This window comes from Vipera ursinii (assembly GCF_947247035.1).
Source record: "Vipera ursinii genome assembly, chromosome: 1".
Lineage (NCBI taxonomy): Eukaryota > Metazoa > Chordata > Lepidosauria > Squamata > Viperidae > Vipera > Vipera ursinii.
In genome coordinates, this window is record NC_139512.1 from 6,094,198 (window position 1) to 6,119,096 (window position 24,899).

Genomic DNA, 24,899 nt, shown 5'->3' on the forward strand with positions numbered 1-24,899 from the left:
GGAGGGGAACCAAAATGATCTACAACCAATAATACTGCCTGTGCAAATTGAGCATTTGAGGCTTTTTTCCCTCCATGTAAACAATAAGAAAATTCAGTAAACGCGATAAAGCTTTTTATCTATCTGCCATGGAGAACATTTTTCTGATGTGCTGTACTAAATTTATGTTCGCTATTCTTGGATTCAGATGCCTCTAAGGTGGGTTACAAATGAGAGAAGAGGAAGTACATTTATAAAATCACCACAAAAGAACTGAAACCAGGGTACAGAACAAATACTGACTTCAAGTCAACTGCCTAGAGCAGGGGTAGGCAACCTTGGCTCTTTTTATGACTCATGGACTTCAACTCCCAGAATTCCTGAGCTGGCATGGTTCAGCTTGGAAACCTCTCCATTTCTCCTCAGCATGGCTGGCTCAGGAATTCTGGGAGTTGAAGTCCATGAGTCATAAAAGAGCCGAGGTTGCCTACCCCTGGCCTAGAGGGTATGGGTAGTCCCCAAAATTGACCCCAAAATTTCTGTTGCTAAGTGAGACACTTGTTAACTGAATTTTGCCCCATTTTACGACCATTCTTGCCATGGTTGATAATTCAATCGCTGCAGTTGTTAAGTTAGTAACACTGTTTTTTTAAAAAAATTTAATTCCATTTATATTTATTTATTTATTTATTTTATTACATTTGTATACCGCCCTTTCCCTGAGGACTCAGGGCGGTTTACAGGGAATTAAAAATCCAAAATACAAAAATTAAGAACAAATTAAAAAATATTAAATTAACCCTGTAGTCAGTTAAAAAGAACCCCAAATTAAAAATTCCTCCTCAGTCTGGGCCCGAGAGCTGAAAGAGCCAGGTCTTCAGGCCCCGGCGGAATGATCGGAGGTCGGGGGCAGTCCTCAGCTCCACCGGCAGCTGGTTCCAGAGGGCAGGCGCTCCCACTGAGAAGGCCCTATCCCTGGGTGTCACCCGCCGGCAATCTCTCACCGGCGGAACCCTGAGCAGACCCTCCCTGTGGGAGCGCACTGGGCGAAGGGCGTTTGATGCCGGCAGCAGGTGTTCCCTCAAATATCCCGGACCCAGGCCATGTAGGGCTTTATAGGTGATAACCAGCACCTTGAATTTCACCCGGAGGGCAACCGGAAGCCAATGCAGCTCGCGGAGTAGAGGTGTTACATGGGAGTATCGGGAAACCCCCATTACAACTCGCGCGGCCGCATTCTGCACCAGTTGAAGCCTCCGAGTGGTCTTCAAGGGCAGCCCCATGTAGAGAGCGTTACAGTAGTCCAAACGGGAGGTCACAAGCGCATGAGTGACTGTGCGTAGGGCGTCTCGGTCCAGATAGGGACGCAACTGGCGCACCAGGCGAACCTGTGCAAAAGCCCCCCTGGTCACGGCTCCTATGTGATCTTCAAAATTGAGCCGTGAATCCAGGAGGACGCCCAAGTTGCGAGCCCTATCAACGGGGGGTAACACCTCACCCCCCATCATTAGAGGTGGAATAACATGGTTAACCCGAGACGCCGATATGCACAGCCACTCGGTCTTGGCGGGATTGAGACGAAGCCTGTTTCTCCCCATCCAGACCTGAACCGTCTCCAGGCACCGGGACATCACGGAGAGGGCATCACTGTGTTGGTTCGGGGTGGAAAGAAAAAGTTGGGTATCATCAGCATACTGGTGATACCCCACCCCAAAACCACGAATGATCTCGCCCAGCGGCTTCATGTAGATGTTGAACAGGAGAGGTGAGAGAACCGACCCCTGAGGAACTCCACAAATGAGAGACCTCGGGGCGGATCTCTGCCCTCCTGTCAACACCGACTGCGAGCGGCCCCGGAGGTAGGAGGAGAACCACCGTAGGACGGTGCCTCCCACTCCCAACCCCCTGAGACGCCGCAGCAGGATACCATGGTCGATGGTATCGAAAGCCGCTGAGAGTTCTAATAGGACCAGGACAGAGGAGCAACCCCTGTCCCTAGCCCTCCAGAGATCATTCACCAGTGCAACCAATGCCGTCTCCGTGCTGTGTCCGGGCCTGAAGCCCGATTGGTACGGGTCCAGATAATCAGTTTCCTCCAGGAACAGAGGGAGCTGATGCGCCACCACACTCTCAACAACCTTCGCCAGAAAGCGAAGGTTGGAGACTGGACGATAGTTGTTTAAAACAGCCGGGTCCAAAGCAGGCTTCTTGTAAGCCGCCCTTCTCCGAAGACTCAGGGCGGCTTACAAGCTTAGCAGTAGCCTTCATTCTATGTATATGCCTGCTTATTAGGGCTTTCACCCCCCCCCCCCCCAAGCGGCATTACTACAAAGTCAGCTTAATTGCCCCCAACAATCTGGGTCCTCATTTTACCTACCTGGGAAGGATGGAAGGCTGAGTCAACCTTGAGCCTGGTGGGATGCGAACCTGCACTAATTGCAGGCAGCTGGTGTTACTTAAGGAGGCATTAGCCCACTGCTCCACCAAGGCTCTTTAAGGTTGTTAAGTGAATCAGGCTTCCCCATTGACTTTGCTTGTCAGAAGGTCACAAAAGGTGATCGGATGACCCTGAGACACTGCAACCATCATAAATATGAACCAGTTGCCAAGAGTCTGAATCTTGATCACATGACCATCAGGATGCTGTAATGGTTGTAAGTGTGAAAAACACTTTTTTCAGTGCCATTGTAACTTCGAACGGTCGCTAAATGAACTGCTGTAAGTCAAAGAGTACCTGCATTTAGTAAAGTTTTTATTTTGATTGGCAAACTGCTTCAGTATCAGTGAAAAAAGAAGCCTCTAAACAACTCAGTGTTAATATTATTGTAGTGGATGCTAAAAGGGTTGTAAATTAGAGGTTAGATGGAATCCGTGGGGGAGAAAGAATTTGTGATAATCATCTGTAATAATTACCATTCAGAGGGAGGATCTGGTGCTTTATTGCAGAGGTGTCCTACCCTTCTGGGCTATTGGACCAGAGGGAAAGAGAGCAGCTTCCAAATCGATGTGCGTGTGCATGGGGCCACTTACAAACACTGTAAGTGCATACTGCACTTACAAACACTGCACCATCAGGCCTCTATTTGATTTTTATCCTGACTTATTACTTGACAAGTAATTCAAGGCAGTAAACCTACATAACACTCATTCCTATTTTCCACACAATAACAACCCTACAAGGTAGGTAGGTCTGAAAGAGAGTAACCGTTGCAAAGTCAACCAGCCAGCTTTCATAGCTAAGGCAAGACTAGAACTCACTGTCTCCTGGTTTCCTGGTCAGCACCTGAAACCCTATACCAAACTGTCCCTAGATAAGAGCGGAGCAACTTCCGGTGGCTCCGCGGCGACGGAGGGAGCCTTCCCGGGCTGCCCGCGGCTCAGCTGGTGTTTTTTCGCCCGAAACAGTGCCGATCAGCTGTTCGGGCGAATCTGAAGCCCCCTCCTCGGGAGAAGAGGAGGGGGTGAGCCCCCAGGTGGGGGTTGAGTTCTCCGGGGCCGCCTGAGCTTGGAGCTTGGGCGGCCGAAGGATTGAACTCCCCCGTAGCCTGGGCTGCTCCCAGCTGACCAGCGTCTCTGCTCCGGACTTTATGGAGCAGAGCCAGGCGTCTGCGACCATCCCTGCTTGAAGGAGAGACTATGAAAGGGAAAGAGCAGGCAGAGCAGTACAAGAGGGAAAGATGAAGAGATGAAGAAGATTTTATTTTACTCTCAAGCTTGATGGACTTTGCTTAAAACTTAAAGTGAAAGTGCGTCACAATTGTAAGTAAAAGATGGCGGCTAAACCTCCCCCTAGAACTTTTCGGAGTGCTGGAAATTCTCCGGTGCAACAACAATCATTGCTGCAGGCGTTGCATTCTCCTGATGTATTGACATCGAAGGATCTTGAAAAACATACCCAGTTAATTTTGGAGTCAATGGGTGTTAAATTTCTACAGATGGAGGAGAAATTGGAGAAATTGGAGCAGAGAATGGAAGAAAGGATGGAACAGAAACTTAGAGAAATGAAGGTAGACATTTTGTCCTCAGTGCAAAAAGTTGCTAAATGTGTGGAGGTGCTGGATGATCAAGTGCAAGACTTGATTCAAAAGAATGCTTTATTAGAAGCAAAAGTATTGGAAATTGAAGATTTAAAAGACAAAATCGACAGTGAACAGAGCTTGGCCCAATTTTACCAGATGCAGTTTGCTGTGAGAATTAGAGGCCTAAAAGAGAATATTAAGGAAGATTTAAAGCAGCTGGTTTCTGAGGCTTTTGAGGGAGTATTGAACCATCCAGCATCTGAATTAAAACAAGGTATGGACAAAGTGTTTCGTGTGAATTCGTGGATTGCTAAACAGAGAAAGTTGCCTAGAGATGTGGTGGTTTATTTTGTAAAAAGGGAAATTAGAGATGAAGTTATACAAGCTGCCTACGATACCAAAGTTGTGATTGCTGGTCAACAAGTTTTGGTTCTAAAAGAAATTCCTCCAAAGATTTTAAAAAGAAGGAAGGATTTTATATTTCTTGTGCAAGAGCTCAAGCAAAGAGATATAAGGTTCAGATGGGAGATCCCAGCTGGGTTGAGCTTCATGTATGATGGCAAAAGGTACTGTTTGAGTAATGTGAAGCAAGCGCATGATTTTTATAATAATGTCTTGGAAGTAACCCCATCAACACTTCTGGAAGCTGCAGAGGGATCTGGAGAAGGAGAACATCAAGAGGATGAAGATGCACACATAGACGAGAAGGGTACAGGAGGAGTTCAAGCTGCAACTCTTTTGGATGATCTTAGAGAACAGAGGGTGACGCGTGCTGCCTTAAAACGTTCAAAAAAGAAAAAAAAATAAGACCAGTAGAAATCTATGGAACTTCCACAAAATATTTATAGTTAAGTGGTAGTTGTGTTTTTTAAAAAAAAAAAGTTTTGGGATGCTATGTATGGTAATAGATTTTTTTTTTTTTAATTTGGAATTAATGCACAACTTACTGCAGAGGAAGAGGAAGAAAGTTTTGTGGGTTAATGTGGGTTAATTTGTGTAAGAACTATTTATTAATGTGCAAATGAGAATATGTTAAGGTAATAGTGAATTGTGGAAGAACATAGATGGGAATGATGTTAGTTTTCTTTTATTTTAGTTTTTTATATATATTTAGTATTATTAAGGATTGGTTTACTATATACAAGCTAGAGAGTGATGGATTTTAGAGTTTATAATTGTTAGTATATGATTGTTTATGATTGCCTTTTAGATATATACCTTGTATTTTGCTCTGGGAAGTGGGGGGGGGGAGGGGGGAGGAGGGGAAGTGGAGGGGGGGGAGGTAGGGGAGGGAGGAGGGGGAGGGGGAGGGGGGGAGATAGGGGGGAGGTAGGGAGGGGAGGAGGGAGGGGAAAGGGGGGTTTTTTTAAAGGAAAATTGTATTTTATAAAACTTTTCAATAAAAAATAAAAAAAAGAGCGGAGCAAAGTCCCTTCCAGAAAATCAGCGAACAGGTATCCCACGTGGTGAGCATTTCAAACTTACAGAACTTTGGACCTCTTTAATTCAGTAACTTCTCATGGCCTTAATTTAAGTGCAGGAAAATGAATCTAAAGCACCTGAAGGCAGGACAAGAAGCAAGGGATGGAAACTAGTCAAGGAGAGAAGCAACCTAGAACTAAGGAGAAACTTCCTGACAGAACAATTAACCCCTGGAACAACCTGCCTCCAGAAGTGGTGAACGCTCCAACACTGGAAGTTTTTAAGAAGAGACTGGACAGCCACTTGTCTGAAATGGTATAGGGTTTCCTGCCTGAGCAGGGGGTTGGACTAGATGACCTCCAAGGTCCCTTCCAACTTTTATTATTATTATTATTATTATTATTATTATTATTATTATTATTATTATTATTATTATTATTATTAAGTTTTTGGACATAGTTCCCAATGCACCAATGACAATGGGTATCACTGTTATACGTTTCATCCATAATCGCACAGTTTCGATGGCCAGGTTGCGGTATTTTTTCCAGTTTTTTCTTCAACTCTGGCATCTCCTGGTACAGTGATATCAATCAGCTGTACGCTTCGGTTCTCTACGACTGTGATATCTGGTGTGTTGTGTTCCAAATGGCGATCTGTCTGTATTACTATGTTTGCCCAAAATTGAACACAGAGCATGGTGACATTGATAGCAACTGATTAGAAATCCTATACTTTTGCTACTGCTAGTTTTAGCTGACAATTATCTTTCATTACAGACAAAGATGGTTATGGAGCAAAAATTAAAACCACAGGCATTTTACAGTCCGCAGGTCACATCTAGTCCTTTTTCTGTCTGGCTAGTGGTTGGTAGGGAGGGGGCAGTGGTGCATGGGGAAGGAAGCAGCGGCAGAGCCCTCCACGAAAGCCCCATTTTCTTATGTGACCCCTTGGGAACATTAATTGCCCACTCCTATTGTAGATTCTTTATTCACATTATGTTCAGGCCAAAAAGTTAGTGTTACAAAGATTGGATAACTGAATTGCCCATCGGAAGTCAACTCATTCATTCTTTCTACATTCCTGATGTATGCAAGACACGGGCTCCTGAGAACTTGCCTGGTGTTTGTACATCCTTATTTCCTCTGGCTTTAGGAAAGGATTTATCAGCGCCAGACAGACGATTCTTCCACCTGTGTGCTATTTGGCAAATTTTCCCAACCTCAGCTCATTTGCCCATGTGGTTCTGGGGAAATCAAATCAATTCAACACTTCTTATTTTACGATAACTTTTGTTAAGGATCTTCAAAAGGACATCGTAACTCCTCTTTTACTAAGTGCCCACATTTTACCTTCAGACTCAAAACAGAGAAATCACTTACGCAGCAGCCAATTTTTTTTTTATTTTTTTTTTGCTGTTGTCGCAGCAGTTAAAACGAGGCAACAGTTAACATCAAATCTCATCTGACATTTTCCTTTCCTTTCGTCTGATTTCATTTGGCTGTTTCTACTGCCGATCTGGGATCACAAATTAAGAAATTGATTTGATATGAATTAAAAAGTATTTCTCCCCCCCCCAAACCCAGCCTTGTGCTTATTAAATAAACCTTACGATAAATCTGTTAGGAGCCTGGTGAAAGAAAACACTATCAGAGTTGGCAGTGTATTAAAATGTCAAGCCTTGCAGCTAAGCTTCTAGGCACCTTATTAGCACTGTCTGGATTGTTCTTTTTTTCTCTCCCCCCCCCCCCTTGTTTAAGAGGATTTTCTTTCTTTTTTCTTTTTTTTTACTCCGGTCCTGCAAGAACAGCCTCTAAGACCCAAAGCTGATGCTGTAGAAGGCTGGGAGGCATTCAGGAATGTAAAAGAGAAGCAGCCAAGTGGTTCTTTGAGGGACGGGGTGGGTGGGAGGGATTTCCAAGAAGGCAGGCAGATCTCCAAGGAAAGAGATATCATTGCCTCAGCTGTCACCGGCAGCTTCTTATCTCATGTTCTGCTAGGTTGAGATAAAGAATGTTAATAGCCTACTTCCCAAGGGGAGTGACAATGGCAGGCATTTGCCAGCCTTTGGTGGAAGAGTCTTCTGCAGCAAACAGAGAGGAGGGAAAAAGTAATTAGACACTGCAACAGGGAGAGAGTTTTGTTATGAACCAAGGAAAGCAAAGCTTCCTTGACCCCACTAAATTTAAAAAAAAAAACAAATAAATAAAAATAAATCCCTGAGAGGCAGTTAACTAGCTTGGTTCAGAACAGCAGGACCCGCTTCGCACTTGAACGAAACCTCACAGCAAGTTTGTAGATTCCCACTCGGATGAAAGGTCAGTGAGGGAATGACCTGCGCCAGCTGTTAGGAGACCGGGCCCAGCCAAAGTAAAGATAATAAACAAATGGAAGGGGCAGGAAATTAATTCACGGGAGAGAACAAGCAGGGATGGAATGGGACAAGCTAGGACACCAGCACAAATTCAATTTATATCGCCGCAGCAGCTATCCAAAGTATCTTCTCATCTTTTTTGAATCGGAAAATTGAACTAAAGTTCCATTATGCACCAAGTTTGGTTTCTGTCTCTGAAGGACGTCCCTTCAGCATAAAAGCAGCTCTAAAAAACAACAAAACAAAACTATGAAACTTCCCACAGCCTGAAGTTCGCTCCTGACAGGGCTCGATTCAGCCGTCCATCCTTTCAGAGATCGTGGGCGCTCCCATCACTGGAGATATTCAAGAGGAGACTAAACATTCACCTGTCTGAGATGGTATACTGTAGGTTCTCCTACTTAAGCAGGGGGCTAGACTAGAAGACCTCCAAGGTCCCTTCTATTTCTATTCTATTCCATTCCATTCTGGTAAAATGAGGACCCAGATTGTTGGGGGCAATATACAAATACTGCTGACATTGTAAACTGCCCAGAGAATGATGTAAAGTACTATGGTGTGATATATAAGCCTAAACACTATTGCTATTGCTGCAAAAGTCAAATTATTCTCCTACTTCTCTGTGTACTTCAGTCACTTCCAAGTTATTGGTGCTGTATACTAGAATGCAGAACAATAGGATGGATGGATAGATAACCTTTATTGTCATTTTTACTGTGGGCACAATGGCAGGCATTAAAAATGAAATTTAGTTGCTTGCTCTCAATAGTCCCCTTACTTGAGTCAATGCTCTGCATTATTGTCTTTCCAAACCGGCAGTTTACTTAAAAATCAGGAGGGGTCCGCAGCATTGCATTTTTTCAGTTTCTGAAGGTTGCTTGGGCTCCCGCTGGTTTATTCATTTTTTTTATTATTATTTATTACACTTAGAAGGCCGCCTAACTCCATAGAGGCATACAGCATTAAAGCTAGTAAGAATAGGAAAAGAATAATATGTGTCCAGAAAAAGTCGTTCAGTGCTACTACAGGTAAAATCCTATAAAGCAGGGGTCCCCAACCCTCAGTCTGCAGCCCAGTCCCAGTCCGTGTCCCGTTGGGAACTGGGCCACGTAAGTGGCAGGCGAGTGCTGAAAGCTCCACTTGTGTAAGCGGCAGGCACACACGAAACCATCCCCTCTCCCCCACCACCGTCGCTGCCTGTCTGTGGAGACGGAAAGGTTAGGGAACCGCCACTATAAAGGGATCATGTCTCAGCCTAATATGGTGAGAGCCATATTGGAGCTTGGCAAGGTTCCCATGATCCTCAGCTTTGGGGACTACATTTGCTATCTTCCTCAGGCACTGTGCTCCAGATTGATGAGAATTATAGTTTGTGGGTACAAGGCTGGAATGGAGTGAAATAGAGCCTTGATGAATCGGGTGTAGAAAACTTCCAAGAAAAAAGCATTTGTTCACAGACTAAAGGCAAAGATAAAGATTTGGGGAAGAAAAGAGCCTTAGAGCCAAATTAAATATCCTTACGCTAAACCTAGTCGGGTATCTAATGTCACCTTATCAATAGAACTCAGAGCCAGGAAGAGCTATAAGTAGGTGCATTATAGTCGTAAGTTATTGCTGATTCTTAAAGTCATAGAATCAGACTTGGACTGACCATAGAGGTGATCTTGACCTGCATTTCTCAACTTCAACAACTTTAAAATGCATGGACTTCCAACTTCCAAAACTCACTAGTCAGTCCACCCAAGTTGCTGAGGTTGAGAAATACTGATCAAGTTCACCTTCCTGCTCGGTACGAAGTCCAACACAGCATCTCTGATGGACAACCAGCTTCTGTTTGAAGACCTCTAGTTGTCAATGCTATAAGAGACAGCCTGTTACTTTAACTGCTTCATTTGGTGGGGGGGGGAGGAAATCTACCTGGATGTTGTGAGAAGATGAGAAAAGCCCGTGTACAGAATGGGAAGTGAAACCTCATATGTAAAACTAATTGGATAATGTGATTTATGACGTGTAGATAAGGGTAGAGGACAGGAAGGCCTGGAGGAACGTTGTCCATAGGGTCCCGATGGGTCAGACACGACTTTGCAGCTAACAACAACAACAGAAGGGCAGGGATTGTGTGTGTGTGTGTGTGTGTGTGTGTGTGTTATGATGGGTTTGGGGGGAAGAGATTTCAGCTTCTGGCATCCCTCCATGAGTGCCAATGTTTTGTTTCAATATTAAGACTTTTTAGATAAACAGTGTTTGCATTTTGTTTGAACTGTCTCATTTATCGGAACCGTGACACTAGTGAAGAAAAAATTGCCACGGCACGTGGCAGCACGTTTCACTGGCTGACAGCTCCGCGCCAGGAGGCTGGTGCTGATGTCCAGCTTGAATTCTCTTCCTTGTGGTTATAATCTATTAGTTCTGATCCTGCCTGCTGGGGCAATAAGGAATAGATCCACTCTTCCTTCAGTGTGACAGCCCTTCAGATATATGAAGACTGCTATCATATCTCCCCTTAGTCATTTTTTCTGTAGGCTAAACCTTCCCGGTTCCTTTAATTGTTCCTCAAAGCGCTTGGTTTCCAGATCCTTCTCCATCTGGGTAGCCCTCATCTGAACTTGCTCCAGTTCATTACGTCCCTTGTTGAACCGCGTTTGCCACAATTGAGTGCAATTCTCCAACACGTCTAACCAAAGCAGGGTAGAAGGGAACAATTTATTTTCCATGATTTGGTCTCTGCATTCCTACTATCGGTAACGTGTTCCTGGTAAAGCCCAAGATTGGCTTTGCCTTTTTAGCAACTAATTCCACTGTTAACTCATATTTAATTTGTGGTAAACAAAAGCACCCCAAACCCTTTCATATATTTTACTACTTAGTTAGGTCTTCCCATCCTGGGTGCCTCACATTTTTCCCTTCCAGATGTAGATGCATTTCTCCACGTTAAATTCCATACTCTTCATTTTAGCCCACTACTTTCTAGATATTTTAACATCTCTCTTAGCTGAAGCATCGGCCACGCTTTGTATTTTTTGTCATCTGTAAACTTTATAAGTGCCTGCTAAACTGTTGACATCCAAGGCATTGATAAGATTAGGTGGGAGCATAACGTTAGTAAATACCACAAAAAATAAGCATTGATAAGAAGCAATATTTTAGGATTTGGAAGAGAAGGTGGCTTTGTCTGAGATTATCAGCTCATAAATATCAGTGCAATAGATGTACTTAAGGATACAATAAGAACGGCAAGAAGTTAAAATGTAATTTTAGGATGCATCAGCAAAAGTTTAATCTCCAAATCAGGAGAAATCTTCCTTCCATTTTCTTTGGACTTGGCCAGACCCCACTTTGACTACACAGACCTCCCGGCTCCACATTTTATGCTAGATTCAAGAAACTGGAATAGGTGCAGAGAAGGAAAATTAAATCCTATGCGGAATGATTAAAAGAGCAGAGCCAGTTTGGTCTTGAGAAAAAGTCAACTGAGATGAGAGACGAGAGGTTGGCAGTTTTCAGCCACAATGAATAAGCACTTGAACTGGCAATTCTCAGACATTTTCCTTGGAAATGGGGATCGTCCAGGTGTTTGTTCCAGTTGCGGGCTGGGAGGGAAGAGGGACAGGCAGAAGCGAAGAAACTGTTTACTTGACTGGGATCTTCTCAGTGCTAAATCCCTCCACTACTCACCCCATTCTGCTTGTGCACCAGGCCATTCCTGGATTTTCCTTATCACTGGTTTGCCTTGAGTGTATTTGTATGTGAGAGTGAGTGTGAATTAAGGCTAAGGGAAAAGCTAACAGCAGCCAACAGCTGTGTGGGTAAATGCTGTAATTAAAGTATTCATTAACTGGTGAAAGGGGGAGATGCATCATTACCGTGGGCAGCTACAAAAGTCAGATTGATGGATGTCTTGCTCAGGGGACAGTAGCAAAGCCATAATTCAGTATTACATCCAGGTGCTCCAGGGAAATGTAGAGGATCTTTCCTCCTGGTTAGCTTTGGACACTTAACATAAGAGTAAATTGGGAAGAAAATAATATTCGTACAGGCAGGAGGGAGTCCTGGCTTTGGACCGCTCAGCCAGTGCAATTTGGGACATCAATCTGGGCAGAGCTTGTAGAGTCCATTACTTCTTATATAATTGGCTATTCTGCTTTGTCAGCGGGTGCTCCGTCCTCAAAATTCAATCGCAGAATTGATCAGGTGCAATTTGTGGTCCGGATAAGTGTACCACCTAGTCATCTTGTTAGCAGCAGGATTGTCTTTTAATCTTGCTCTTCCTCTGTAAAGGGAAAAATTGCATTCAATTTGCAACAGTTTTGAAAGCGTGCCACTTCCTGAGAGCTCAGTCTGAACTGAGCAATTGTTCCAACACCCGATTAAAAGGAGAGGCAGGCTGACAGATGAAAAACTTGACATAGAACTATTTAGAACTATTTTTGGCTCCCATATTAAAAGGGAAGGAGCGTGACTGGAACAGGAGGGAGAGCTAGATTCTAGTCCTTATATATATACACCAAGAAGAGAATATTTGTAGCTCGGAGTTCAGCTGTGGAGGGCTTGGTGCTCTCTGAGCTTGGTTGTTTTCTTGCAGATGTTTCACCACCGAACTAGAGAACATCTTCAGTGCTAGAAAGGAGTGGGATTTGTTCTGTGTTTATTAAAGTGGATTGCCCACTGTCGGTGTTGGTCGGAGTGTTGTTTTCTTGGAAGTTCCTTGATTGACTATTGTTTACTGTTTGATTGTTGGTCTGGTATTAATCGTGGTGTTAATCCGTGCATATCTGTGTGTTGATTGCTGGCTGGGAGGTGTTTAGGTCTTTTGGTTTCCTTCTTAGCTTTTTGATTTCTCAAATGAATGGCATGTAAATGTTGTTTATCTCTATATGCCTACTCTAGCGTTTTTCGACTTAGCTTGGTCTAGGTCTGACAGGGCAAGCCATTGTATATAAACAGATTAAACTCCACTCTCTTCTAGCACAAGAAGACACAACCAAGTTGGGTAATGAAACGTCTGCAAGAAAACAACCAAACTCAGAGAGCGTTAAGGACTCCACAGATCCTTATATTTGACCATGGAGCTCTCTTCGATCTCTTGCAAGGCTGCTATGGAAATAAAAATAGGGAAGATTTCTTTTGGTCTGTTAGAGAAGGACTTGCCAACCTTGTGGACTTTTAGATGTGTGGACTTCACATGGCTGGCTAGGGAATTCTGGGAGCCGAAGTCCACACATCTTAAGGTTGCCAAGGTTGGAGAACTCTGTCTTAGAGAGAAGGTAGATTATTGCAGTAAATAGAGAAATAAATTATTTGTCAAGGTTCTGATAGACCAGACCAAACAAATCAAAACTCCGAGGCTAGAGATTTCCTCAAAGAACATGTTTATTACTTACATAGTATTGGTATGGTCAAAAGTGAAACCAAGTCTGAAATTCCCTCCAAAGAGTCACACTAGTACAAAGTTAAAACTTCCCACCCCAGTGCTGGGCAAATCAGCTACGTTTCCCAATAGAATAGTTTGGTGGGCTTTCTACCCAACTGCTCCCCCTCCCAATCCAACTGGCAGAAATGACCTTGGTTCCCACGGGACGTTGAATGATTTAGACTAGCTAGCAGAATTCCTCCGGACCCCCTCCCATCTTTGTGGAAACCTAGAACAAGCAAGATGGCAGCAGCCAGGCTCGTTGTAGAGTTGACATTGTTCCAGTATATTGAGAGGGGTGGCCCTTTGATGACTCTACCCCCTACAAGATGATAGTCAACTCCTCAGTTGCGTAGCCTGCAGTTGTAACACAGAGGGCACTCACACTGGAAGACAGCCAACCTCGGTTTGGACTCTTCCCAGGTATGCTGGACTACAGCTCCCATCCTCCTCAAATCAATATGGGGAAGAGCGAGAGCTTTAGTCCACAGTACCTACTTGGGTAAGTTCCCTTGGCCTGTGTGTAAATGTCCCCTAAATGTGGGTTAATCAGCCCTCTTCCTCTTTCTTCCTTCAATTCCTCATGCAGCCTTAAAAAATGAAAGCTTGGTAAAGGTAAAGGTAAAGGTTCCCCCACACATGCGTGCTAGTCGTTTCCGACTCTAGGGGCCGGTGCTCATCTCCGTTTCAAAGCCGAAGAGCCAGCGCTTGTCCGAGGACGTCTCCGTGGTCATGTGGCCAGCATGACTAGATGCCAAAGGCGCACGGAACGCTGTTACCGTCCCACCATAGTGGTCCCTATTTTTCTACTTGCATTTTTACGTGCTTTCGAACTGCTAGGTTGGCAGAAGCTGGGACGAGTAACAGGCGCTCACTCTGTTACGCGGCACTCGGGATTCGACCCGCCAAACTGCCAACCATCTGTTCGACAAGTTTAAGTTAAGTTTAAGTTTATTAAATTTTTATACCGCCCTTCTCCCGAAGGACTCAGGGCGGTGAACAGGGCATATGAATAAAAATACAAAAGTACAAAAGTTAAAAAAAGGATTAAATTATTGCCCAAATTAAAACAGTCCAAATATACAAACATTAAAACCCTGACTCCCCATCAGGCCAGGCCAGCTTGTTCGAATAAATGGGTCTTTAACCCGCGACAAGCTCAGCGTCCTAACCCACTGAGCCACCGCGTCCCTTAAAAGCTTGGTAACAGTATTTAAATTGTCATATGTGGCCTCTAGGCGGTCCTTAGTGATAAAACCATAAGGGATGAATTCATTTGTTAGCTAAATTGTTTAACGCAAGGTACAGTGAAGGTGTATGAACAATGAAGCACAACGATTGTTTTTAAAGGAGTAGCAATAGCAACAATAAAAGCCCAGTAGTAAATACCAGGACAACCGTACAGGGCATTTTTAGACCTTCATAAAACTTCCCTTCCGAAAGGTAGGAATTTTGATGTCCCGTTTCCAACAAAATACACAGAAGGCTGTGTACTCTCTGGGCCTTTCAGAGCTTTCTCATTTTCTGCCTGACAAGCCAAGCTGTCTACTAACAGCTTCACTCTTGTGCTTTGAAATCCGGGACTGAATATTGAACTGCCATCTTGTGGGCCCTAAACATGGATAGACAGACAGCTAGCTCTCTGTGTATTGACATCCAAGTCTATGGATGCCTGCAGCAAAATTTAGCTCCGAGGGAGTGAAATATCTGTTCTGCATGCAGGAAAGACCTACGTTAAAAAGAGTTGGGGGAAGATCCTTGGGAAGGATTCTTTTTTTGAGCTAAAAAAAGGTAAAAAAAAATCTCAGAATCGAGCTTGATTGTCTTGATTATATGGACACGGCATGTCTTGGTTTTTTTTGGCAGCCGTACAAAATAGTTTGCCACTGACTTCTTTTAGTTATTTATTTGTTTCTTTTTCAACTTGCTGATCCACCTGCGATTTCTGGGATTTCCCGTAAGTTTCCTATCCAGTATTTAGGTTTGAAACCCAACCCCCCCCCCCCCAAAAAAATTTGGTTTTAGGTCAGCCAGAGGTTTAACTTTCTTTAAAAGCCTAATTGCTTAATAGCAGTGACTTCCATCCATTTTTTTTTTATTATTTATTTTTTTTAGATCAGACAAGATTGCTAGCCAAGCAAATTAAACGTTCCCGGCAAACAGCTCCTTTTGTAAAAAGATGCTTATGAGTCCAGTTACGTGGCTATGGTTTGTTTGGAGTGCAAGAATTTAAGCACTGCGATGGAAGAATATTGAGCTGTGTTAATCAGTTCTTTCCTAAAGAGCAGCCGTGTGTGTCTTCTGCAACAGAAACAGAAGCCTCTTGGGGTGTCTTAGGCTAACTGCTTATTATCGCACAAGGTTTTATGTTCCACAAAAGCTGCTGTTCTTACTAGCTGCGTATGCATGCTACATGTAACAATTGCTTTTGCTCCGATAGGTCCGATCACAAATGCTTTCATAACCCTGGCACCTGCCAACATGTTGAATCCGGACAGCAAGCCTCGCGTCCCGCTGCCAAAATTCAGCCGGCATCTTCACAGCACGGAGAGCATGGAAAACTCTGCCAGGGAAGGGCTGACACTGTGTCTGGGGCTGCATCAGAAGGTAAGGAAACACAAGGAGAAGGAACTGGCGAGAGATGAATTAGCCAGCCATATGTGGGGTGTGGGAGACCTTTATTCTTTCGGCCAAAGCAGGAGAAGCCACAGCAGATGGCTAGTCCCTGGTGAGGCGATGCAGATCTTAAACAGGCCTAGCTAAAATGGCCCTGGTGTAGTTCTTCCTCTGGGGCTAAGGAAAAGGCTGTGAGCATCTGTATGAGTTATATCCTCTTGACAGGCACCAAAGCAGTAATAAGCTGAAACTTCACCGCCACACCTGCATTTCTTGGGGTTTGAAATGAACTGTGCGCACTGCGCTGGGCAGGATCATATAAATGTTCAGCACTGAATTTGGCAGACACACACTTGATCACAGGTGTGTGCTTTGGGATGAGCTGTAAATGGAAATCAGACGGCACAGAGGAGGAAACCGTTTAATCAAGAGCTGTGATAAATAAGCAGAGCTTTCACTCTCAGCAAACAGGGTTTGCGCCAGGGGAGAATAATGGTCTCCATGCTGTGCTTAATGGGGAATTCCCTAGAATTTATTTGACCCACCACCGAGGTGCTGGGCTAAATCAGATGCAGCAAGGTGGTTCTTACATTGCATTATCAAAAGTTATTTTCCCCAATAGAGTCTCCATGTTCAAGGTCAACATTCCCCCAATATGACATTGTGAGGAGAGAAAATGGAGCAACAAACTCCATCCACATTTTCCAAGGGATGCTGAAACAGGACCTCTTGGATCTTCCCATAGTAGAAAGGAAGAGTTCAAGAAGAAATCAGGTTTCTTCCGTTCTTTATTCCAGGGCTTTTCAACCAGTGGTACGGGTACCACCTGTGGTACATTGGCACCTGGCAGGTGGCACGCGGCCATCCTAGAAAAGTGGTCGCACAAGCCTGAGCGAGAGACGGCCAGAGCTGCAGGTCTGTCAGGACTCAGGGAAAAAGATATAAAGGTTTTTCTCAATCTAGCGATACACAAATATAGTTAGGCCAGGGCTTTTCAACCAGTGGCACGGGTACCACCTGTGGTACGTTGGCATCTGGCAGGTGGTACGTGACCATCCTAGAAAAGTGGAAGCAGGGGAGGGGAATGAGCTGAACCGGTAGCAGTACCTGAGCAAGAGATGGCTGGAGCTGCAGGGCTGTCAGGGCTCAGCAGAAGCGCCAGGATCAACTCTTCTTCGGGGATGTCAGGGCTCAGTGGAAGCGCCAGGATCAGCGCCAGGCTCCAGCTGGAGCTCGGCGCTGATCCTGGCGCTTCTGCTGAGCCCAGAAGAAGCGCCGATCAGCTGGAATGTTGCAGCATCTCCAGGGTCTTGTGATTTACATTCAGATGCTTGGCAACTGATTCATATTTATGACGCTCACAGTGTCCCAGGGTCATGTGAAGTGACCAAAACCTGCTGCAACCACCCAGCAGACGGGGGGAATAAAAACCCCACCCCCTCTGCCAACAGAAATGCTCACAACAATGAAACAGGAGGTGGAGCGCCACCAGGCGGGCAGGCAGGTGTCTTGCTTGGCTGTGGCTTGGGGGGCAGTTTTTTTTTACTGCCATTGTAACTTCGAACAGTCACTAAGCGAACTGTTGTAAGTCGAGGACTGCCTGTACTTCATCACTTTTTTCCTTTTTTTTTTGTCATCAAGTTTTTGACACCTTGCTAGGTGACTGGTGGTACTGGGATGTTGCCATATCCTAAAAGTGGTACAGTGGGTGAAAAGGTTGAAAAGCCCTGCTTTATTCCAAGCAACTGGAAAGCATCATTTCCCAGCCCTGTTTCTCTGCACTCTATTTGTGACAGAGCGAAAAGATGGAGGCAAGGGTTAATGCAGACATGTCAAACACAAGGCCCGGGGGCCGGATCCGGCCCGCAAAGTGGTTTCATGTGGCCCGCGAAGCCATCTTGGAAACAGTGAGGGAACGGCCCCCACTGCCTTGGCCCTGGCGAGACCCTCCTTCTGCCAGAGACCCCCAGATCTGTCCCACTCCTGCCCAGGCCCCCATAGGCACCCTTGATGCGAACGATGTAGAGCTGGCCACGCCCACCCAGTAGGCCATACACACTCTAGCCACGCCCACCCAGTAGGCCACGCCCACCCAGGCCACACCCACCCGGCCCCCTGAGGGCAACCGCAATGCTGATGCGGCCCTCAATGAAATTGAGTTTGACACCCCTGGGTTAATGTATCTAGCAAAGAGCGGGTACCCTGTATTTATATTTAACTGTCACTTAACTACACTTCTGATGGAGTTGCAAGGACCGAAGAGATTATTTATGTGAGGGGTTTTCAAACTTGTAAAGGCCACAGAACCTGTCAGTTAAAACAACAACAACAAAAAAATCCCCCCTGATCAAAAGACAAAGTACTAGTGATAGAAAAATAGCTGGATTTGAGTGCTTTGCTTTGGGGTGTTTTTTTGGGGGGGGGTGGGTTTTTTTTTTCTCCCTTAGTGAAACACAGCTTGGAAAAAAAAACTCTGATGTGTATATTTGTTTTGTCGTTCTGTATCAACAAATGCTCCAGGCAGAGTACAGAAAATCTGCATTCACCGATACGGAGCTTCAGGTTTGCTTGTTCGCAGAGCCCATGGCTAGGTGCAAAAGCCGGGTCTCTAACGTTAAACAACAAAGTCGGCATTATCTTGATCTTGAAATCAATGCTGCGGATCTTTTTGAAGAGCAGGCTTTGAAAATGAGATGAAGTACACTGTTAGTACTAAAAAGCACAAGAAAGCACAATAAGGACAATATTGTATCCAGGGCTTTTTTTTTCTCATAGAACGCCCAGAACGGAGTTCCGGCACCTTTTTTGGATGGAACCTTGTAGGGTAGGCAAGGCGGGTTGTATGACCTGTGTGAGTTCCGGCACCTTTTTCTTTTACAAAAAAAGCACTGATTATATCTGATATATAAGGTCATCTAAGGGATTAAAAAAACAGCCTCAGCAATTCCGTAGTGACCACTTCTCTGAAATTTATTTATTTATTTTTCCTTTCTCTCTCTCGTTTTTTTGCATCTGTCTTTAAAGAGGAATTGGGGTGAATCCACAGAGGAAAGTTCTCCCGGCACCTGTTTTTGTAGCTTCAGAATCTAAAGAGGGAAGAGATGGCTGACCAGCAAACGCCTGGTTGCTGAGGCTGATGCTCTCACGCCCTCCTTGAGGACTTCACAGAGGCCTCCAGCTGGCTGCTGTGAGACTCCTGATGCCAGATCTTATGAGTTTGTGACATCCTACAACAGTGATGGCGAACCTTTTAGAGACCGAGTGCCCAAACCACAACCCCAAACCCACTTATTTATCGCAAAGTGCCAGGGCCGCATCAGCATTGTGGTGCCCTCAGGGTGGGGGGCGTGGGGGCGTGGCCCACTGGGTGGGCGTGGCTGCAGTTGTCAAGGCAGACTGGGTGGGCGTGGCTGGGGTGGGCATGCCCACCTCGATGTTGCTCATTGGGGGGAGAACGCCTGTGGGGGCTGGGCTGGGTTGGGGGAGATCCAGGGGGTCTCTGGCGGGTGGGGCGGTGGGCAGGAGGCCCAGCATACATGGGGGGAGGCATGCAATCCTAGCTGGGACTGGGGGGCCATGGCGCCGATGGGGATCCGGCTTTCGCTGCTCGGGGTGGCCTTTGGCTTGCTGGGTGTGGGCGTGCTCTACCACCTCTACTCGAGCTTGCTAGCTGGCCGCTTTGCCTTCTTTGTGCTGGGTGGGGCTGCCACTCCGGGCAGCGGTGGCGGCCTAATGGACCTGTGCAAGCTGCTGGCAGTGGTGGCGTGCATGCCCACAGAGAGGGCTCTGAGTGCCGCCTCTGGCACGCCTGCCATAAGTTTGCCGCCTCTGTCTTACAATATCTCTGTCCTTCCCACCACTGCTCTGTGCCACGGCCTTTGATGGAATCTGCCCACCAGGAAGAATAGAATAGATCTCTTCCTCTTGAGCCTGAGGGTGAAAGAGAAGAGAACCATCCTGAAGAGGGATGCATGGATCTATTCAGTATCACCCACTGCGTAGGTCTCTTGTCCATCTGCCTCTCTTCCCCTTCAACGGCACTTTCATCCGATCTCTCTCCTATCTTGTCTCTTGCCTCCCTAACTAACTCTCTAACTAACTACCGTAACTAACTAACTCCCTAACTAACTCTCCTGGGTGTGAATGGAGGAGACAAGGACTCTAAAGCTAGTCTGAAGCATTAACTTAAGGAGTGCTTTGCGTTTGAAATCAAAAAGATGCACGCTGCACCTGTTGGTCTGTTCCTGGACTCTCACAGTGCCACATAATCCCAGGCAAAAATGCACGTTTGAATCATAGGATGGAACAGGTTGCGTTATAAGTGGGCATCGGCACCTCCATAACTGCTGGGTTCACATATGTTTGTTTATCAGATTTGTTGGCTGCCCATCTTAACTACATAGCTCTAGTATAAATCCAGCAAAAGAAGCTGCTGCTTTAAAGGCTGCCCTCCAGAATGTCTATGGAGATTCTTAGTCATCCAGGTCATAGTTATCCCAAAGATACTTTTTCACGAGGCAACTGGACTTCCTTGGTTTTTAACAATAATAATAATAATAAGTTGGAAGGGACCTAGGAGGTCATTTAGTCCAACCCCCTGCTCAGGCAGGAAACCTTATACCATTTCAGGCAAATGGCTGTCCAGTCTCTTCTTAAAAACCTCCAATGTTGGAGCATTTACCACCTCTGGAGGCAGGTTGTTCCACCGGTTAATTGTTCTAACTGTCAGGAAGTTTCTCCTTAGTTCTAGGTTGCTTCTCTCCTTGACTGGTTTCCATCCGTTGCTTTTCTTTGAAGACGTTTGGCTTCTCATCCAAGAAGCTTCTTCAGCTCTGACTGGATGGTGGGAAACGGAAGGATTTATATTCCTGCAGACAGCTGTATATTAGCAAGTCATTAAAGCTACCTGGAGGCTTATCTGTGCCCTGAGGGTCACCTGAGTAATGCAAATGGGTGTGGAGCCTTCTTGGAACTGTTGAAAGGACTGTGTTGTAGACTGGAGATAGATGATGTTGGATCTCTCCCCCTCTGTTGAGAGAGGGCTGTTCAGTTTTGACCTAGATGGCCTCTTGGACCCCTCTCTCAACAGAGGGGGAGGGATCCGACCCCTTTGGGACAACCATGACCCATGGATAATTGAGAATCTCCATAAACAATCAAGTCTTTCATACATCATCCAGGAGTTTGCTCGACATCCAGTCCCAAGTGGCTCTCTGGAGGCCCATCTACCACCTCCAGAGCAGATGTAGATGCCACGTGTGGCAATCGGGTGACCTTCCAACCTGGAGAAACTTAGGACAGTCCTTTACACCATCTATATGTCCCAAGCCCTGAATTCATGAGGGAAAGAGAGAGAGGTATGACCTCAAAACTCCCCGATTTCCTGAGGGAACCCAAAGAGACCATTGTGCCGCCACCCCCGTCTGCCCTCTGCTCAAGCCCGATATTAAAATCTGTTCTTTTTCCAAAACGTGAGGAGTTTTCCCTCCCCTTTCCAGCCTTCCTCTGCATTCGTAAGCGATATCTCCAATTTAATAATGCTTCTCACGCACCAGATCTAATGGCAGCGATATGATGTTTTAAGAAAGGAAAAGAGACCGTTTGGGGGTCGGGGACTGAAAGGCGGGGTGAATAGAGCATTTTATTGAAGAGACTACGTGCCTCGCATCCAGGGGCTGCAGCAGCCGTATTTTCAATATCGAGAGGCATAGGATTGACAGAAAACACCGGGCAATCTCCCTCTGGCAGTCTTTGGGTGACTGCGTTATCCTTCAGCTCCCTTCATCCCCAGCCCTCAGAGCTGGGGATGATGGGAACTGAATCCGGGAGGAGCACCAGGAAGACAAGAGGCTGGCTTACTGGAGGATTATATATTGAATTACGGCAGCCTATAAATAAGCGTATGAATAAATGTATGCATTATTATGATTTATTTATAGTACAATTATGCACGGTGCGGGGACAAGTAGGTAGGGTTCTCTATTTTCTCCCCCCTCCCTCTCTCGTATAACTAGAATTGGAGGAAGGGGGAGCTCATCAAAATCAAATCCATGGATTGTCGGTTAGGGAGAGACAAAAGGGCCCTTTGTTGCTCTACAAACGGCAATTAATTTGCGAGACTGGCTGCCTTGAGATGCTAGGTAGACATCGTTGAAAGAGAATTAGGGTGGCATGCTTTTTTGTGGTACGAGAAAAACAAAATTCATAAGTATTTTCAAAATCACTGTATTAGAAATGCTTTGATAACAGTATGGGGAAAAAAATAAACTAAAATATATGTAAAAATTCCAAGGTGGTTATCAACGACGGAAGCTTTCTCACACCCAAATTTGTTAGGTTTTGAAAAAATTTGGGCATATAGAGATATTTTGAATACTGACGGGACATTAAAATCGAAACAAGAGCTGGAAAATCAGGGCATTAACATGTCATGGTGGGCATTGTTACAAATACAAAATAGATACGAAAAAGATGTGAAATTGTATGGATTTTATAAAGAACAAACTGTACTTGATAAGATATTGTTAACTTCTGGTGAGAAACTAAGAAAATGTATAATTTTTTTGTTAATTTTAGAGATGGAAAGTGAACAAACTAAAGAGACAATGACAAGGTGGGCAAAAAAACTTTGGTCATAATATAGAATTAGAAAAATGGCAAAAATTATGGAAGAGAAATTATAAATTGACAATGTCAACTGCGTATAAAGAACTGCGTATAAAGAGCCTTGGTGGAGCAGAGGGCTAATGCCTCCTTAAGTAACACCAGCTGCCTGCAATTAGTGCAGGTTCGCATCCCACCAGGCTCAAGGTTGACTCAGCCTTCCATCCTTCCCAGGTAGGTAAAATGAGGACCCAGATTGTTGGGGGCAATTAAGCTGACTTTGTAATAATGCCGCTTGGGTGTGTGTGTGTGAAAGCCCTAATAAGCAGGCATATACATAGAATGAAGGCTATTGCTAAGCTTGTAAGCCGCCCTGAGTCTTCAGAGAAGGGCGGGATATAAATGGAATTAAAAAAAATTATATAAAATGTTTTATAGATGGTGCTTGCCACCAGGAAGATTAGCAAAAATGTTTAAAAATGTGTCCGATAAATGTTGGAAATGTAAACATAATTCAGGTACATACTATCATATCTGGTGGACATGTGACAAAGTAAAGGTCTTTTGGGGGGAAAAATACATGCTTGGTTAGAAAAAATATTAGGAGAACGTGTAGTATTTAATCCTGAGGGTTTTTTTGTTAGGTATAATACCAGAAAAGATTAATAAGCAAAATTTATATTTGGTTCTACATATTATAACGGCAGCAAGAATAACCTATGCGCAATGTTGGAAGAATGAACGAATACCATGAGAGGAAGAAGTAATTTAAAAAAAACTGGAATGCGCTGAGATGGACAGACTGATTACGAGGCTGAAAGACAAAGAAGAAACAGGAATATTACCAAAGCTGGAATTTATTCTACAAATGTAAACCGCCCTGAGTCCTTCGGGAAAGGGCGGTATATAAATAAAATAAAATAAAATAAATAAATAAATGGTTAGAGGAGAGAACCAAAGAGTAGGACTTGATTATGTATTAGCATTTTATGAACCCAGATCACACGCTGATTGAAAAATTAACATATGTATGTAGAGAGAAGAAGGGACGCGGTGGATCAGTGGGTTGGGACGCTGAGCTTGTCGATCAGAAGGTTGGCAGTTTGGTGGATCAAATCCCGAGTGCCGCATAACAGAGTGAGCGCCTGTTTCTCGTCCCAGCTTCTGCCCACCTAGCAGTTCGAAAGCACGTAAAAATGCAAGTAGAAAAATAGGGACCACTACGGTGGGAAGGTAACAGCGTTCCGTGCGCCTTTGGCGTCTAGTCATGCCGGCCACATGACCACGGAGACGTCCTCGGACAAGCGCTGGCTCTTCGGCTTTGAAACGGAGATGAGCACCGGCCCCTAGAGTCGGAAACGACTAGCACGCATGTGCGGGGGAACCTTTACCTTTTTATGTAGAGAGAAAAAAAACAATAAAAAGCTTACTATGGAGAAAGAGAATTAGACGGTCCCCTGGGAGGGGGGAGAAGTCTTCTAGGCAGTCTCCATTGTAATGGCAAGGGAGAATTGTGACAAAACAGGCCGAAGGATCAGCCGGCAGAGTCAGGCAGGCAGCTAATAAACTCCCAGGATACCGGAGCCCCTCAAACTAAATGGGTGAGCATCCAATTGATGAGGTGCCCCCAGGAAAAAGGAGAAGATCCTTTTTCACTGCTTTCACCTCAGCCAGGGGTGTCCAGTCTTGGCAACCTTGCTGGCTGGGGAATTCTGGGAGTTGAAGTCCACAAACCTTAAAAGTTGCACAGGTTAGATATCCCTAGCTTAAACCTCCCCCCCACCCCATAACAGTCGTGTGAAGATGAAGCTCGTAGCCAACTCAAATCTCTCTCCAGGCTGGACTGAAGAATTAGCATCACATACAGTTACCAACCCGACCACATTTATTAAAAGAACTAAGTAGAGAAGACTCAAAGACGGTCCGTTGCTTTTTTAAAAACGAATCAATCAATCATAGCCAGCCAAATTGATCGAGAAGTATATGGAGTCTTTGAAAACCCCTTATCAGATGAGCTTGTCAGGGGCTTCCACGGCATTTGCCAGAAAAGCCAAAATGCATTTGTCAGCAGGAACAGGGAAGGGATTCAAAGGATTCAAAATTATTTTCCCGAAAAGGAAATGCAGGAAATAGGAATTTGTGCATCCAACGCAAAGTTTCTTGGGCACTACTTAATTAATTTATAAATGTACCATTATTGTGAAGTACTGTTTGTACCTCAGCATAAGGCTGAGTCATGAGGGGTGTCATTTGAGGTGTGTCATGTGGGTCCAGGAGCGGATTGTGTCACTGGCTTCATTGTAAATCTCTCTGAGCAAGAGGGAACAAGAAGCTACATAGGATGGGTGTCTTGCCCACTGGGAGCAATATAAGCAGTCCTCGACTTATGACTACAACTGGGACCAGAAAACTCGGTTGTTAAGTGAGTCGTGCCTGATTTTACAACCTTTTTACCACAGCTGCTGAGTGGATCACT

At 45.0% G+C, this 24,899-nt stretch overlaps 1 protein-coding gene across 5 annotated transcripts in view; it reads left to right on the forward strand.

The window, feature by feature from the left end:
- The window catches only part of WDR18 (WD repeat domain 18), an 81,513-nt gene that overhangs the window by 51,083 nt on the left and 5,531 nt on the right, over window positions 1-24,899 (forward strand). For 2 of the 5 annotated variants that reach the window (XR_014492679.1, XM_083364059.1), the window contains exon 8: window positions 15,645-15,811. Coding sequence is in view for 3 of the 5 variants with exons in the window: in XM_083364059.1 (XP_083220185.1) it covers window positions 15,645-15,811 (167 nt within the window). In the remaining 2 variants the exon portion in view is untranslated. Of the gene's footprint in view, window positions 1-15,644; window positions 15,812-18,340; window positions 18,580-22,396; window positions 22,434-23,130; window positions 23,356-24,899 lie in introns of those variants that run through there. The other 3 variants (XM_083364061.1, XR_014492678.1, XM_083364060.1) reach the window with 3 other exon arrangements.